Source organism: Amblyomma mixtum, chromosome 8 (genome assembly GCF_055824585.1).
Source record: "Amblyomma mixtum isolate Tamu chromosome 8, ASM5582458v1, whole genome shotgun sequence".
Taxonomy (NCBI): domain Eukaryota; kingdom Metazoa; phylum Arthropoda; class Arachnida; order Ixodida; family Ixodidae; genus Amblyomma; species Amblyomma mixtum.
Window position 1 is genome coordinate 34,408,898 of NC_143019.1, and position 18,149 is coordinate 34,427,046.

An 18,149-nucleotide genomic window follows, 5' to 3' on the forward strand; every position below is an offset into this window, starting at 1 on the left:
ATTTTATTTCTACTAAGTGTTTGAACCGGTAGCTTTGAATTACATTCGTTCTTTATAACTGTTTCAGGTCCGATCACGCTGGGGGAGCGATGAACATTGAGAATTACAAATCCATCGATGGCTTGCAGATGCATAGACTCTTCCACGAGGACACAGTACGAGCAGTCTTCTCCTACAGACCACGCCCCGACGATGTATTTCTCGTATCATTTCCCAAGTGCGGAACAACCTGGACGCAGTACCTCGTCCTCAGTATTCTGTCCAGAGGCAACCCACCAAGAACCCTCGCGGATTTCCTGCTGGCTTCTCCCTACCTCGAGCTCATCGGTGTCGAAGCCGCAGACAGGATGCCTCGGCCTGGCCTCCTAAAAATCCACCTGCCTGCTCACAAGGCACCTTACTCAGAGGATGCAAAGTACATCTACGTCGCAAGGAACCCTTACGATGTGTGCGTTTCTTTTTACTACCACCTAAAGGGGTTTACTCCAAAGAGGATAAAGGACGTATCGTTCGCGACGTTCCACGAACGATTCATCGCTGGGAAGCTGTCATATGGAGACTACTTCGACCACCTGCTCTCCTGGTGCGAGTACCGCGACAGGTCAAATGTACTGTTCTTCACTTACGAAGAAATGAAGAAGGACACGGGATCGTGGGCTCTGAAAATTGCCGAGTTCCTCGGAGAGGAGTACGCAAGCGAGCTTCGAAGGGACCCAGCGGTGCTTGGGAGAGTTTTAGGCGCCACAAGTTTTGAGACTATGAAGGGACTTTTCTTCAGTAACATAAAGAACATGTTGATTCCGGAGCTGCTTAGTCTGCCGCCCGAGAAAGCCTTGAAATCTGTCGAAGTGTACCGTGATTCGTGGTTCCGGAGAGAGGAAATGCACGAGTGTGAAAGCTTCATCCGCAAGGGTACTGTGGGTGACTGGAAGGCTCATTTCACTCCCGAGATGATAACGAAAACTAAAGAGTGGATTAAACGGAAGACCGAGCGATCGGACATCATGCAGCTCTGGCGCGATATTGAGCTGCCATAATTTTTCTGTAGCATATAATACGCATAATTTGCTTATTTCAAAGCACAGAGCACACTCTGCATAGTTTTAAGATTTGAGGTCCAGCGGGAATATTCAATAAACAGACTCGCCGTCTATTGGAATCAACGGGGTGAGCTATGCATTGCCGCCAGTCATTTGTTCTGAGGCGAAGTGGGCTGGAATATTTTCTTTATGGACCGAAATTTGCAGCAATCGCTACATCTTTCTTTATCTTTAGTTAAATACAATTCAGAAAGATAGTTCCTGGAAATGCAGAGGAAACACATGTTGTTCTTTGGCCTCGTGACACAAGCATCAGATTTGTGTGTGTGAACGTAGTAAATAAATGCTGGACACCGCGCTGTTGTTGTTGTTGCTGTGACTGAAGGAAGAATGGAAAGGAAATTGCATGGGCCTTCCCATTGGCTACGGGCTCAGCCAAAATCGCTGCTACGTGCGGACGGAGCAGAGTTGAAAGACATGAGAGGAAAGACGTAAGGAGACGCACATCTCAAAACCGCGTCCGCCCAAGCGACGACGCTGGTTTTATGAACAGATACCTCCCTAGCAGCAATTTATAAACATTGTCTTGTCACCAGACACCACATGGGCGAGCACCAAAAAGCTTCGACATTTTATAGCTCCTGTAATTCCATTTTAGCAACTCGTAAAATGGGTTGCAGTACAATTGCATGCTTAGTTTGCTTTTGCACGCAGCTTTACCTAGCGAGTCGCATAGAATAAAGTACAACTGCTTGAGAACTTCGTGATCAATTCACTGCTTTTTCTATGCGCTGATGTTCATGGTAAATGATTTTTATCTTCAGTGATCTGTTATGCGTATTTAGTTTGCCTTTTTTTTGAGAAAAGCTGTAACTAGTTGCACAACTTCAGGAGCCTGAGTTTGGAGGCAAGCAACGGTGATTAAGTTGTTTTGTTGGTGATAAAGTAAGCATGATCGGGCTGCAGACAAGCGCCGGCACTGAGAAGTAAATTAATCATTTAAACATTAAGTGATAACGCCGGTGCTTATTAGGGAAACACGACACACATACGTGTATATCTATTAGAAGGGTATACTATTGTGAAACCAGATAGATATAAATACCAAATGATGCATCCATTCAGAGTTATACTGCAGCGCGACCACTGCTTTAAACCTCGAGAACTTTTTAGAAGCGCGTGTTACGTTTTTTTTTTTTTTGCGCGTCTAATGACGCCATGAAATGTTGTAACGTGGAATGCAGCTGATAGTAGTGCCTTTGTACATTCTGAGTTTATGGGTATATACTTCGGAGTATATGGGTTAGAGGACGGCAAATGACACTGTCCAGAATGCACGTGGTCATATGCATGCATGTGGATTTTCGTCAACGCGTCAACGCACAGCTGGCTGGACGTGATATTTCCCGGGATGACTGTTGGCGCTGATGATGACGCCTACATCGCACCACTACGAACTGACGAAGCCTCTGTAGCAAAGTACGAACACTTCCCGGTCACCATGAATCTGATGAAGACGATGAAGAAGAGACCTACCTACCTTCAGCTGCCGCGGCCGCTTTAACCGCGATCAATTAATCGCGTCTCTAGACGGGATTTTCGCAGGAGTGGCCTCGGCTTGGAGCACATGAATGCGTTGTAAATGCTTCGAACACTTACAAAAGGGGCCTATAGACAGTCTACAGACCTCTTAAAGACTCTGCTGCCTTCCTGTAGATATTTCTTTTGTGTCAATTCATAGTCTATAGCCTCTTTTATCTACCAAAAATGCATGGGAATCAATCTATAGATTGTCTGTAGTATGTCTATAGCATTTGTATTGGCTATAGGCTACATTAGGGACAGAAGTCTATAGACAGTAGACAGTAGCGCCCCTGTACGCTCTGAATTGGAGATGCTGAATAGCATTACATGCATTTAAAAGAAATAACAGCCAATTTTGTCTGACAGTGTGTTTTCGGATGTAACATGGGCAAGGGCGTCCGCAGAATTTTTTGCAGGGGGGGGCCCCATTGGTTGTTGGCGCCGGAGGGGGGGGGGGGTATGTTCGTAGCAAAAAGGCACTATTTGCGGAGTAAATTTATTTATTTATATACAAATAAAATAAATAAGTAAAATACACACATGAAAGAAAAATTACAAACAGCAAATTAAAGCGAGGCTAGGAGAGATACATTGGAGTTTATCAACGAAGAAACAATTAAAATTAATAAAAATGCAAAAAGATACTATCACTTCGTGGAGAAGAGTGCTCAGTCTTGCTGCATACGGGTTCTCGACACACCCGGATTGATGACCAGCACACAGCACAATATGTTCACAAACACGCAACGACAGTCACTCAGTCAGTCTTCCTTGAACAGAAACTGTAGACGCCTCGGATTTTTCTGGGCGAATTGCGTGATGACACTGGTGATAAATTCATTTCTGTGCTTCATTACACGCTCTCGGTGCACACTCATCATACAAAGGCCGTCCAGTCTGTCGTTTGTCATCGTTGAGCGTAGCCACGTTTTCACTCTCCTCATTGTACTGAAGGAGCGTTCGACCGTACAGGTAGTAACTGGCAAAGCCAGAGCCACCTCAATGGCTTTTGCAACACCAGGGAAGAATGTCTTGGCCTGATGTAGAAGCTCGCAGTAAGTTATTTCTGATGGGTCCCCAATTTTGTTGCACCACATCTAGTACCAAGAGATGGCCTCTTCCTTGAAGTTGTCGATGCCGTAAAAGCACTGGAGTTCTTCGGCGAGAACAGCGAACTCAACACGGCTCAAGTGCTTCATTTTTGATGGATGCAGCTGGAGAAGTTTGAAGCTCCTCTCATTGCTTTCAGAAAAGCGCCGAGCTAAAGAAGCAGTGAGGGAGTCCAAGTACGGCACATATATTGCCACACGGTAGTATTCCTCTGGCGACTTAATCCCGTAGTTGTCTCGGTGGGCCTGACGAGAGACTTGTCTTGGTACAGATATCACCAAATTTAAGTGATTGGCTGCCTCCCTTGCTGCATTCATGATGTTAGAGAACTCCTCTACAGCGTTTGTCCGGTGGCCGCGAAAAATACGTTGTAGCTCAGTGATGTGGCCATGCACAGAATGGAAGTCCATGGATACACCTTGCAGAATGTTCGTAGCTGGTTCGAGCCGAGCGCTGTACTTCGCTACAATATGCAAGCAGACGATGAAAGATGAGCTTGTTGTTGCGCAGTAGAGGATGTGAGCTCGTTGTCTAGTTGCAGCGTTCGAGCATGATTCCGTGGACGCGAGCTGCTCGAGTGCTTCGACTATGGCCACGTAATGCTGAGAGAAGATCCTAATAGACTTGTACTTTGCAGACCATCTTGTCTCACACAGCATCGGAATGTTGGGCGCCAATTTTCTCCGGAGCACGCTCTAGCGGAAGAAGTTTATGGTTTGTTTGATTATCCCAATTGTGTTTCGAATTTCAGAGACGTCGTTCAAATCGTTGATGACGAGATTTAGTTTGTGACTTGCACAGTGGAAAAATAGTGCCTTCGGGAACTGTTTTTGTATAATTTTGTTCACTCCTGCTTCTTTTCCAGCCATTGTAGAGCATCCATCGTACCCCTGTCCAACGAGGTTCGAAAGAATCAGTCCGACATTCGTCAAAAGCTTCAAGATTGCCGCGGCGATGCAAGCGGAGTTTAATTGCTCCAGCTCTACAAATCCCAAAAACTGCTCTCGAACGCACACTTCGACTTCCGCCTTGTCAATAAAGCGAACGCCTATAGACATCTGCTCTTTTCCTGAAATATCTGCAGTTTCGTCAGCAAGAACGGAAAAAGCAAACGCTTTGTTAGTTTCGGTAACTATCTGCTCTCTCAGGATGTCGCCACAGATTGTGATGATCTCGTTCTGGACGCGGACAGAAGTGTACTTGGCATTGCCAGCAGAAGAAGCGAAGTGCTCCTGAAGTAGAGTATCTCCAGCTTCTACACGAAAGTCAAGCAGATCATTGAAGACTCCACTATCGGACTGCTTGCCGCGAATCGGCAAGTCATGCGTCGCGCAAAAGACAATGGTGGAAACTATTGGAAATAGTTTCTCACGGTTCCTTTCAACTTGCGCGTGCAGTGCTCTGTTCAGCTGCTGTACAACGGGTAGCTGCTTGCCTTTCATCACATCCATAAAGTTCTGTGAGGCCGTCATTGCCTCCTGGTGCCATTGGGATTTTACGTGATCCCTGCACGCCTCGTGCATTTTTCTGTAGTTACTGAAAGCGCGCACGATAAAACTACATTGAGTACCCCGGTGAACACGCGGAGGAAAAATGACGCAAAAACGACAAAAGGCGCCTTTCGCTGTCGCTGAGTACGCAAGCCAGGGGGCGTAATCTCCCAGCCACTGATGTCGAAAAGGCCTCTTTCCAGGTGTTACATCCTTCTTAAAATCATATGTGACATTTGGCGACCATGGCTTAGTAAGAAGACGTAACTTCAAAAAGTCCGGTATGCCAGTGAGTTTAGCTTTGCCTAGAAACTCTCCTAAGTCATATTCTTGAGGCAAGTTATTTGTTTTCTTGATGTTGTCTCCGGACTTCGATCCCAAGCAAGGAGAAAGGGAATCGTTTCGGCTTACTGCGTGACCGGAGCTCGCTGGTGGAGTTCCTTCCATGGAGACGACGACGCCGGCTACTGTCCGGTGATGAAAGGTTGCATCGCTCTGGTCAAATCCGGACTTGAATCCCAAGAAAGGAGAAATGGAATCATCTCGGCCTGCTGCATCACCTGAACTCACTGTTGACAGAGTCCCTTCCATGGAGTCGACGACATCAGCTACTGTCCGGTGATAAAAGCTTGCATCACTCTGTTCAAATGCTACACCGTTGTCAAATGTCACACCAGAATCTGCAGGGGCGCATTTGGATAATGCTTCGTCAGACAACCGCTGACGCTTGAAGAAGCGTCGAATATCCATCATTCGGGACCGCGCGAGACAAAGCTGGCTATGGAGTTCCTCGGGGTTGGTAGTGTTAAAAATATATACACATTGATTGGAAAAACGGTTGAATGCGTACGTTGAAAACAAAAAATGACTATGTATGCAGCGAAAACTTATTTACAAGATAAATGCACGCTCGCAGCTTCATACATCTTGCTCCATCTTGCTCGCGCAACCGCACAGTCGAGTATTTGCACACACACTACTCGCCGCTCGTCGTTTTCTCGTCCGCTGTCTTGGTTGTTCTCAGCTTCGTTGACAACCGGCCACTAAAAACACCGAAGCACAAACAAAGAGGCGCGCACACGCAAGGAACGCCGCGCGACTTCCGAGGGGAAGGGACACTCGCCACTCCGGTCGGAAAATTTGTTTTGTGTGTTTTTATGAGGTTCAGAGCCCCAAAACGACTCAGGCTATGAGGGACGGACGGTCTCTTTACCATGCACTGACATCGCACAGTACATGGGCGCTGTTGGGATTTGAGGCCCAGCCAGAGGTGACAGGCGAGCCAGGCAGGCGCCATCGGGCTGCCTTGACCAAAGGCGCTGGTTTCCGGAGAAGACGCAAGGAACGCTGGTGTGGGGGCGCCTCTGGAGACTGCGTCGCCGTGAACAAAAGCAGCTAATCCCCTTTGCCGAAAATTCTGAAAGCGGCGCTTGTACCGAACTGCGCTCTCCCGTGGATCGGAGGAGACAGCGAGCGGCGGCGGCGCCAACTCATCGCCCGCTTGCCCCTGAGCAGTCCGACAAAGCGGGGATGGACACGGCTGATTTGTCCCTCCCTCCTGAAGAATTCATCGGTGGCCGGGGTGTGCACTGTCTGCCTCCGTGTCGCTATCTCTCTAGAGATCAAAGAAACAGGCACACATCTCAAGACGGCTCGAAACACATGCTCGCCGGTGCCGCTGTATGTCTGCAACGACGCGTCCCCGGACGCGGCACTTTGCAGATGTGACCCAAAGCGTGGAAGCAGGGCCGCTTTTACTCTTTTGGCTGAGCGCACCGCCACCCCTGACGTGCGGCCATCACTCACGGTTCGAGTGAGTGATTTTCCAGGGGGGTGCAGCCGCCCCCCCTTGCCCCCCCCCTCCGGACGCCCATGAACATGGGAAGTCCGCTTAGTATACGTACTCCGGCTACAGGAAACTTTATGACGCGACCTCCAGGTTCAATATGAGTGTACTGGACTGTGAAGAGTAAAACCTCGTCTGAAGAGATGTTCGTACAGTTTTACACGGGCTCTGTCGCAAAAAAGTACGTGTAAACACCATATTTACGTCCCTTCCAATACATGTAACAAGTGAGACCAAACTGTTACCTGCAAACATCCCAAATACATTCCTCATACCATTCAGGGTTATTGTTTTCCAATTGCTAGGCAACCGGTGCAAATCCAGCCTCAGCCATAAATTTTGCCATTTCTAAACAGCTCATGTACAATCTTTGCCACATGTAACCAGGGAGCATGACTTGCTTCTCTATCGTATAGTAGAACCCTCAAGACTCCCTTACGGAAGCCGTGACGGCTTCCCTAAGGACAGGGGTTCTCCTTACCATATAGAGGTTTTGAGCTTGAGGACTGGCGTAATAGCTTTATTATACGGCTGAGACGAAAACCGTACAGCCTGGTTACTTTTGCCAAAAACTGTACATATTAAATTGTCCAGGATGCAGTCCGTATGTATTAGGCATTTTCAGACTAGTCTGGGGTAGTGTAAACGCAATCTATTCGGACCTAACATATCTTGGCACGATCATTATAAAGTATCGGACGTCAAAGTTTGCTTTAGTCGCCGGTTTGGTAGAACAAATAAAACTAACTGCAACTAACAACGCCGGCTAAATTGCTTAGATACTTACCTTTTTATTCTCAACTACTGCGAACTAGTGTGGGCAACCTAAACGCAATCAAGCTTGGAACGCATTCACCTCTTGCAGCAAAAATACAGTCATCATGTTTATGATGAACAACCAACATTAATGTATTTTTCATTAACTCTTATCGCCAACTATCCCCACTCCAGGTCTCTGGATATCTCTAGTAAACAGGGGGCGAATAGCATCGAATATATCTAGTCTCACTGCTTGATACCGTTCCTTATTGAAAACTGCGTTCTCCAGTTTATGAAGGCAGTACGTATACAGGGGCTGATTAGATTGTGCGCAATTCTCAATCTCCTGATTAATAGTGCTAGTGTAGTCTATTGTAGAGTGACTTCACGTAAGTCTGCCAGGTCATTTGGTTAATTGAAGTCTAAGGTTGTCCTCATTCTATTAGCAATTCCCTCAGTAAACTCTTTGTAAGAGACCTGCCTTAACCATTTACTACCACCTGCTTCTACTGCGCTCTCCGCAATAATAACAGTGACATTATCGCCAGTTTAATGAAGTCTCTTTTATTTTTACTCTCCCCATTGGGGCACTTCGACGTCTACGACGTGTTCTATCTCCGATTTCCGAATTAGTTCTCTCCGAACTGTACTAATTATTTTCCCCAGATATTTATAGAGCTTGTGTAATATGCGCCGACAACTTGGTCTCCAACCTTCTTCTTACTTATTCGTATTACAGGTTGTGGCCAAGTACTGCACCAGGGTGGTCAAATCTTGTCCTGGTGAGGAAGTGGGTTGCTGGCTCTGGTCATCGAGATCAGGCCGCACCCCAGTGCTGCGTTAGCATAAGGGTTGAAACGATGATTTTTCTTTTGTAGCACTAGCTACACTACGCCAGCTCTTCGAGCCTTCAGTGTGGCACTCTTTGAGCTCCGTGGCGGCGCCGTTGGTCACGTGGGTTAGTCCCGTGTTGCGGAGCAGCTGCTGCTGCCAGCTGCCGAGCTGCAACAGATGTGCGCATGCGCCGTGTCGAGTGGGGTGGGGGAGTAGAGAGGGGAAGAGCAAGCCTCTCCAGCTCTCGCGTTACTCCAGGATTAACCAGGGCTAAACTACTGCCAATTTTTTTATCCCGTGATGGATTACAGGGCACCAGAATTGGAACGGCGGTCCTCATGCACTCGAGGCGGATGTTCTACCTCTACGCCACCGCTGCTGTTTACCATTATGAACCACATAAAGTGATCCCATAAGCGTCAAGTATTTAGTAAATGTTAAGAAGGCATCCGCACAATTCTCTTAAAGCTGGCGCTCAAAAAGGAAAAGAAGGAAAATATCTTTGCGCTTCTGAAACCATACGTTATGGTTCTGGCCGGCACAAGGCTACCGGCCTGCAGGATGCAAGCTGCAGCTGAAGAAATAATTTTGAACGTGCGTTAGGTACTGATTCGTACTATAAATACCCGATGGTGACGTCCATTAGATATATATTAAGGCAAATTATAGCGGCTCAGAAGCAGGTGGTGTGAATGCCAAAGGACAAAGTCACAAGATACACATGTTGTGAGGACATCATAGCGTCTCACATTTGTACATCATAGCCTTCAGGTAGGGATGATACACATAGAAAGGGCAGCGGATTACTACATTGAACATAGGAATGTGATACAGGGACATTACTTGAAAACATTTGGACATGCAAATATCAAAATGCCTACGTTTTAGCCGGCAAGCAATAATAACAACTTAGAAGAAATTTATACACTTATTGTAATGAGGCTCACGCGTTCACACATATAATTTTCTTTCATTTATTGCCCTGTCTCTCGTTAAACGCTGCGGTACTCTGGTCAGAAAAAACCTAGAAACCGTCACAACAACAAAATAGCGAAAAATTCTGAAGTCAACACACACCAAATAAGGAGGAATAAACAAAAGCACTCCCAGGAATTTCATTTCGCAACCAACGTTTTATTTTCGTGAAGCCTGTTCCCTATTCGAATAATCGTTCTGTTTATGACAGCAATTCTTATGATATTTTGCCCAGCAATACACATTTATCTCTAGTGTTTGACTGTTAAACGTCGTAAAAAAGTTACTTTTGGGCTGATGTCAATGGGGAATATCGAAGTCTTTCCACAACGTCATGACGTCATTTCCTTTCGTCTTTTCTTCTATCCAGGCCTTTGCCTTTTCTATCTGTTCCTGTGTGAAGTGACTTTTCCAGTCCCCCACTTTTCCGCTTCGTACAAAACCTGCGCCTTGGTGCATTTCAGGCGCTCCTGCGCTGAATGTTTGGCAGAATTCAAGACACTTTAACGACCTCTTTCGTGCAAGTTCCCCCAGGCTTAGTATTCTTTCGTTAGGACTGTGGCTGAAAACAACTTTCATAGTTTGCAGGCTTGACGATTGCACAACTCTTTCATAAAAGTCCCGGTCTTCTCTTAGTGCCTTGCCATGCTCTTCACTGAGAAAATCCGCGATCTTCAGAATCCACAAACCAGTGTCGCTTTTAAGCTGTTCGTATGTGAGAAACAACACATTCGGCTCGTCCCTCATGTTGTACCAAGGCAAGAGGTGTTCAAAGTAGCCGCCGCATAGAGTCTTTCCCTCAAGGAACATGTCAAGAAATGTTCCAAAGGACGTGTCCTTGAAGCTTTTGGGAGTGAGACCTAAATAGAAGTAATAGCAGGAAACGCAGCAGTCGTATGGGTTCCTAGCTACGTATATGTACTTTGCTTGCTTAGAAAAGACCATGTTGCTGAATGGCAGGTGGGTGATCACGGGACCTTTCCTCTCAAATCGATTGGCAACTTCGGCTCCAGTGAGTTCGATTAGGGGCGAGAACAGCACGTATTCGCCGCGCTCTTCTGGCGTGTTCAATCTGGTGAGGATGTTGGAGACGATGTACTGAGTCCACGTAGTTCCACATTTCGGATATGTAGCAATAATGACGTCATTCACACGCGGTTCATACTGCATTGCTGAACGGACGTTTTCTTCGGAGAAAATGTTCATCATGGGAACTCCACAGATCTCCATGTACTCGCTGGGGTCCATGGTCGATCTTAGGCCTCTTCCTGTAAATATTAATGGTGGTTACGGAGGCTCGATGGCATTTGAAAAATCAGTACAATGTGAACTAGATCTAACCAAACCCGATTTTACGAAGTTCTCGTACTAATGAAGAAATTTTGATTGCCCGGACACTGCCCATTGGGTTTAATGTTCTCGATAACCCGAAATAACGAAACAAACGACAACAAAACCTGATTCAGCGAAGTTTTTCCGGCAATGATTGAGTAAAAAAAAAGGTGATTTCCAGTGCGCGTAACTAGTCAAGAAAAGCCGAATTTTGCGAATACAGGAAAATTACAGGATTGCACTGAAGTCTCCTTAAGAGCAGAAATGCGAGAGCTTTCCCTGTTCTCTTTTTTTTTCTCTAATTTTTTGTTTCATTTTTTATTGCTATGTTTTTTCTTCACTTTTTGTTTTCAGATCATCGCGGTGACCCGTATTGGAGCAATGTGAAAGCGAAACGTCCCCACTCTATATCCAAGTCATGGCTTTTCGGACGTCCAAGTACTATAACTATATCCGTGGCTATTAATTGTGAGGTCTAAGTGTACTTTTGGCATTTATTTAATTAACTAATTACCCCACATCAACAAAATTTGAAATTTAGCGAGATTTTTCACCATTACCTAATGCAATCAAGCTTTTTGATATATTTTTATAGAACGACATAAACGAGCAGAGAAAATTAGCGTACACTTTTTGATGACGCGTGCATACGCATATAATGTTCTCGCTTTAATAAAACAAAGCAGTGACGGAAGATCCTCTTCACTGCAGACTGTTACCGAAATCAAGACGGCCACGCGTATTAAGCGTTAGGCCATGTTTTAAGTGCGAGGCTTTGAAAAAAAAAAGGAAAGTGTGGTGATCAGAGATTAAATATGCAACTGCAGCTAACACGGCGTCTAGAAGAGGTCTAAGCTAAGTCTCGCTATGTTTTATAGTCTTTGCAGTCATAGGCGATCAGCAGTGTTAACAAACCAGGAAAATTTCAACCGTCGTAAGATACAAGGCGTTTCGGGGAAGACTTTGAATAACTTTAAAAAACAGGCTTTCTGGATTGAAAATATGTCTTTACGGGCACGGCATTACCAGTGTTGGCGGATACCCGAATACCAGTGAAGTGTATTAAGTAGTAAGCTGGTTAACTGATTTCTGGTAATTAACTTTTCAACAATCGCAGCTAGGAAATGTGTTGCAATTAGAGATTTTTAGACGGTCGTTAGCAATATCCGTATTAGTTTTTAGGATTTCGAAACAACAATTATCCTCGGCACGCTGTGGCTAGACAAAATTTGGCTACTTATGCCAAAATGCATGCGCTTTTTTTTTTGAATTTTGTTTTAATTTATTCTCAGAAACAGTACACAAACTGCTGGTTGGACCCATAGCCTTTACGGCTAGTGAGGGGTCCAAATACAAAACAAGCACAATATTACTGCAGACCGTGTAAAATAAAAAACTTCAAGATTAACACACACAATTGAATTCATTCCTACATTTCCATGCAAATTAAATAGTGTTTTAAAGATGCCGAAAAGTTATTTTTTTCTTTAACTTCATTCGGGATTTAATTCCACACATGGGCTCCGCTGTATTCTAGGAGTTTCCGGCCATACATATTGTAACAAGGTGGTAAATTAAATAAATTTAATTTAAAAGTCTGCAGGCAAAGCAACCTTTCCAGTGCGCGTAACTAGTCAAAAAAGGCTAAATTTTGTCGAGCCACAGCGCCAAAGGTCGTCGCGCTTTCTAAATTCTGAAAACTGACCATTACTACCGACCGCCTACAAATCTCTAATTTCAACTAGGCTTAAAACTCTACTAGTTAAAAATTAATTAATAATTATTATTGAACCATCTTACTACTTAAGACGATTCACCGTTCTTGTTATGTCTGCCAGGACTGGCAATACTACGCTGAAAAAAAAAACGACATTTCTACCTAAAAAACATCTGTTTCAGAGTTACTTAAAATCTCCCCTGAAACACCCCGTATAAAGGGCTCCACCGGCTACACGCACAGGAAGCCAGTCGCCAACAAACTCACCCGATGCAGTTCAAGAAAACACGAGAAGTAATCCCGCGTACACACGAGACGCTAAGAGCTGCTAAAAGTGCGATGGAGTGTCGACGCCTTGCCAACTCTTGTGGGGAGAAAATGGAGTCACTGCGCACTTGCTAGATGCGCAGCAATAAGCAAACCTACCTACTCCTTTTTTTATTGTATTTCGTCCTCTGCGCCGTTTGCCGCCATTAAACACGTGCCAGCTGCGAGAAAAACATACCAACCGCATGCGTGCAGAACGCATGTCATGATATAATTTAAACTGATAACGAACCTTCCACAGGAAAACACGTGTGTTCAAAATGCGACAGCTCATGGGTCCCGACGCCAAATGTAAATTGATGTCTTAGCTTCGGTAAAACAGGTATAGATTAAACTGAATGACACATCACGTACGAGCCGCGGTGGTGGTTGAGTGGCTATGGTGGTCGACTGCTGACCCGAAAGACGATGGTTCGAACCCCACCGTGGCGGTCGCATTTCGATGGAGGCGAAATGTCAGAAGCCAGTTTACTAAGTTTACTATGTGATGTCGGCGCACGTTAAAGAACCCCAGGTGGTGACAAACCTCCGGAGCCTTCAACTACGGCGTCCATCATAGCCTGAGTTGCTTTCGGGCAATAAACCCCATAAAACCAAACCAAACGCATCACGTGCGGCAGGAATAAAAATTAATGACGACATCAGGGCACTCATTCTCACCGCCATAGGACCAAAAGCCATTGACGAGGACTACCGTTTCCTGTACTTTACCGAGAGGAAACACAAAGGAAATAAAAAATTCGAAAGCCGAGGTCGTATTTTTCATTTCCTGTAGCCGTGTCGTCGAAGCGATCAAATAAAAGCAGGTAGGAAATAAAACGACCCCAGACAGACACAATGGGCCACATGCCGCTCCATCCAGTCCTGCTGAGTAACACGGACCACCCTGCTCCAGTTCATTGAACAAGCGACTCTCACGTTTTTTGCCGGGACTAAATTAGCGGCAATATAGCTAGTGTGAAGCTCGTGTCCTTGTGCGACGCTATTTCTGGGCGTAGGTGCCGGCCCGCTAGTTGCGACACGGGCTCAAGACGCCTTCGTGCAAGTGAGTGGCACCAATGGCGCGTTTCTCTCACGACCGGCGTGACGTCTGCTCCAACGCCCGAGGACAGTGGCACGAGTGACCAATGAGAGATGACCAAATGGGATGGAAAGGGAAGGGTGCGTTTAGAGATTAAACAGAATGCAGGTACTCCTCAGAAAAGAGTGGAGATCTCAGCAACAGAAAGAGGAAAGCACTGAAAACAATTGTACGCAATAACTGAAATACAGTCCATTTACTACCAAAACTTCATAGGACAAATGTTCTACAAGTAGAAGACAAAGGGCCGGAGTGGTCTACTTAGGAGAGACTACTACTATAGGTGGGGCTGATGGTGCTGGACATCAAACCTCAGAAACAAAAATGAACAAGCAACATTCCTTTGGAACCCTCCCTTGAAATCTGGGAACCCCGCCCAAAGGCTCCAGCTGTCCAACCGTTGGACTTAAGCAGCGGATTGGGCAAAACATCGTCATCATCCTCAGCCTGACTACGCCCACTGCAGGGGAAAGGCCACTCCCATATCTCTAAAATTAACTCTGTCCTTTGCCAGTGGCGGCCGCCCTATCCCCGCGAACATCTTAATCTCGTCCGCCCAATTAACTTTCTGCCGCTCCCTGCTACGCTTGCCTTCTCTTGGAATCCACTCCGTTACCCTTAAGGAACAGCGGTTATCTTTCGTTCGCATCACATGCACTGCCCAAGCAGAATTCTTCCTCTTGATTTCGACTAGAATCTAATTAACTCGCGTTTGTTCCCTCACCCACTCCTCCCGCTTCCGGTCTCTTAACCTTATAGTTATCATTTTTTTTACATACCTCACTGCATTGAACCCTCTTTGTTAGCCTCCACGTTTCTGCCGCATAGGTGAGTGTCGGTAAGATACAGCTGTTTTTTACTTTCCTCTTGAGGGATACTCGTAAACTGGCATTCACGATCTGAGAGAACCTGCCATAAGCGTTCCCGTGCCCCATCGTGGCTGTCACGCGTTTGTGATTTATCGAAAAAAAAAAAACGACAGAAACACTGTACGAGTCCTAAAACGCTGTCAGCGCCCTTTCCCTGTTAACGGCTCGGCGTCTTTGGGGAAAGGCGCCCAAATTAGCAGCACAATGCACTCCACACAGTAGTAAGTGCCCACACCGCGCACCGGCTGCACACGCAGCTCAGATTACGAGCTTAGTAAGAGGAATCTAAGCCCCCGGCTGAAACTCTTCTCTCGCCCGATTGGAGCACTGTGGCGCGTGCGGGGATACGTCGGCCGGAAATGCAAAGTACAGGGTAGATAGGAGAGCCATGGCAGTGGCCTTTGCCCTGCAGTAGGCGATGTCAGGCTGATGACGATGATGATGACGACGCGGGCTTTGTGCGCGCTGCTGCCACTCCACTCAGACCGTGCCGAGACGGGTCAGCCTAAAAACGGAACCGCGCAATAGCTAACGTTCTTCTCAGAATAACCCCCCCCCCCCCCCCCCCCCCCCCGCACCGTCTGCTCTCTGACTACCGGCTTGAACTGCTGCAGCGGGTGGCCAGCCTGCGCGCTGCCCGAGTGTAGAAAGCCGGCAAGTTGTTACAACACTGCCTCGACTTGGTGAAAACTGATAACCCGCTATTCCGAAGACTGATGAGTGTCAGTAGACGTACTCCAGCGGTGCAGCCTTCCGCTAAACGAATGACTGGAGCGCTCTCGGGCCCATCCAGACGGCCAACGGCACATCTTTGAAGTCAACGAGGCACCGTTGAGGTGCGAAAAGCGAGGCCCTCACCGCCCTGCCGTCCACCCGTACCCGGTCACGATGTCTTTAGTGCCGTCGCGGGACACTCGCCGTAAGGGGTGTGGAAGGAGACGGTGTGTGCGGGTGGTGAGCACGACCCCCGCGGGTCGAGTACTTGTGCGACAAAAGCCAAAAACACTAACTTCGCTGGTCCCAAACTCCAGTGACTGAATCGGAAGGCGAGGGGTCTGTTTTAAAGTCGGTTTGGTCCTGAGTGGAGAAAAAAAATTGGCTGTGATTTAGCTCTGGTTAAACCTGGAGTGACGCGAGAGCGAGCGCTCTGCCCTCTCCACTTCCCCTCCCCCCACTCGGCACGACGCATGTGCAGCTTTTGCAGCTAGCTCGGTTTCGCCGACGTGCCGCGCCCCCGGCAGCAGCAGCTGCTCCGCACCACGTGACCAACCAGCTCAAATTCACGGCGCCGCCACGGAGCTCAAGGGCTGCCACGCTGGAGGCTCGAACAGTTGTCATAGTGTAGCCCTCGCTGCAAAAATAACCGCATCGGATCCTATTTCGCGGCCTTCGTCACTGATCTCGTGGCGTTTCGACGGTCCAGCTGAAGTCAGCCTTTAGGCTGCAGCACACACATGTTTTATTGCGAAGCAATACTACTTTCGCTACCACCTCAGCCCGTGCCGTGCCGCGGCCGCATAGCCACGCTTGACCTTTCGCGTGACCTCGCTGCGTGACGTCATACCATCTTTGTAAAAACGGGGCCCCAACTCACGCCGTCGCCTTGCGCGGCGCATAGCCACGGCCTGACTCCCGCTCCTCTCACCAGGGGCGCTGCCGCGCTTGTGACGTCATACCATCTGCTTAAAAACGGGGCCCCATCTCACGCCGTTGCCTTGCGCGGCGCATAGCCACGGCCGCGGCCTGACTGCGCTCTTCTCGTCAAGCCCATGAGATGCCGCCTCCAGCCTATACGCTTCGGCAGGTTGCAAAGAGAAAGCATCAGCGAGCTACGGAGACGGAAGAAGAACGAGAAGAACGGCTTTCCAAGCGACGAGCTCAAGGTGCATCAGAACCACGTATTGCTTCGCAATTACCAGGCTTCAACCAAGCTAAGCCACAGCCAATTTTTTTTCTCTTCTAGACTGAACTGAAGACAAAAAAACGCACTAAAATCTTAATGAACTCGCTAAAAAATTCATTTTGAAATTTGTTTTTGTTCATACAGAGCTCTCTGTCTTCGTTTTGGTTGTCATCGTGGTCTACTGCCCCGTACGGAGAGGTATTCTTCCTCAATTGTGTAAATGCTCGAAAATGATAGAGCTTTCATGTGTGGTCAATAGGAAGCTTTTTATACAAGGTGGAGCTTTTAATCAACAACGAATGTGTGTAGAGCATTGTCACGTATATGCATTCTTGTATTAAAATTAAAAAGGCATCATTTTCTCCGCCAAAAGAACGAAATAATCAAGTATAGCCTTTAACGTCGCAAGCAAGCGAAATAATGGCGAATAAAAACTGAGGGCTCGCTGCTTATTTTTACCACTGGTCACCTATTCAATGCAATCCAATGTACGCATGTGCATTTTCTTCTAGAATTTGCACGACAATTTATGCTCCCTTTCACATAACGTAACTGGTACGATCACGCGTCTGTTGGTCTTTCCACATTGCCGAAGTTCATTATCGTGAAACTTGCGATTGCAGCAAAAGAAATCGTACCGTGATGTAAGTACACAATATCTACATGAATGATATGCTCTTCATTACTTCGTTAAAAACTAGATTCTACTATTTTTTCTTCTTCCGGCAACCAAGCATAAGTAAGTTAAATTTTTGCACAAAGCTTCCCTGGAAAAATGGGGTATTGATTCAATGCTCACCAAAAAAAAGCCCTTGACTTTAATAACAAGGCTGGCATGCACACTAGTCTGGAAAAGAAACCTGCACATTGGGCGCGGTATACGCTCCATTGTGAAAAGCCTAAGGTGCCATATTTTTGGAGCTCTTTCCCTTTCTTCCTTTTGCGTCTTTCCTATTGCTGAAAGTAGGCAATGGAGCAGGTGAACCAAAATTCTTTCCAGCTATTAGCCGTTAAGTCACAGCCAGGCGTACCAGTGATAAAGAGGCAAATGAATACAACAAGAAAATGGTATCAATAGAAGTCTTTGGCGTTAGCAATCACTGATTTCGATCCTGGAGATGATCAACTAAGCCTGAAAAAATACAAGGTGGTTGGGATGTGATGATTCTTATCTGGGAGCAGAAAGTGCAGAATGCGGCCGAGCAACTGGAGTGGCATAACTGTGTTCGTGGAGTTCCGCAGAAAAGTGTACAGAGTGTAGAAGCAGTAAAGATAGCGCGGC

The 18,149-nt window shown here is 46.7% G+C and overlaps 2 protein-coding genes across 2 annotated transcripts; one reads left to right on the plus strand and one right to left on the minus strand.

Annotated features, from left to right (window-relative positions):
* Nucleotides 1-89: 89 nt before the first annotated feature.
* Nucleotides 90-1,037, plus strand: LOC149332008 (sulfotransferase 1 family member D1-like). The gene has a single exon (XM_089555648.1). The coding sequence runs from the start codon at nucleotides 90-92 to the stop codon at nucleotides 1,035-1,037; it is 948 nt and encodes a 315-aa protein (XP_089411774.1).
* An 8,786-nt stretch (nucleotides 1,038-9,823) lies between these two features.
* Nucleotides 9,824-13,065, minus strand: LOC149332009 (sulfotransferase 2A1-like). Its single transcript, XM_089555649.1, has 2 exons — nucleotides 12,955-13,065; nucleotides 9,824-10,906 (listed from the first exon to the last, which is right to left on the minus strand). The coding sequence occupies exon 2, from the start codon at nucleotides 10,884-10,886 to the stop codon at nucleotides 9,939-9,941; it is 948 nt and encodes a 315-aa protein (XP_089411775.1). The 5' UTR covers nucleotides 10,887-10,906; nucleotides 12,955-13,065; the 3' UTR covers nucleotides 9,824-9,938.
* Nucleotides 13,066-18,149: the final 5,084 nt, after the last annotated feature.

Coding starts and splice junctions, on each gene's coding strand:
- LOC149332008 (XM_089555648.1), top strand. CDS start 90: ATGAACATTGAGAATTACAAATCCATCGATGGCTTGCAGATGCATAGA.
- LOC149332009 (XM_089555649.1), bottom strand. CDS start 10,886: ATGGACCCCAGCGAGTACATGGAGATCTGTGGAGTTCCCATGATGAAC.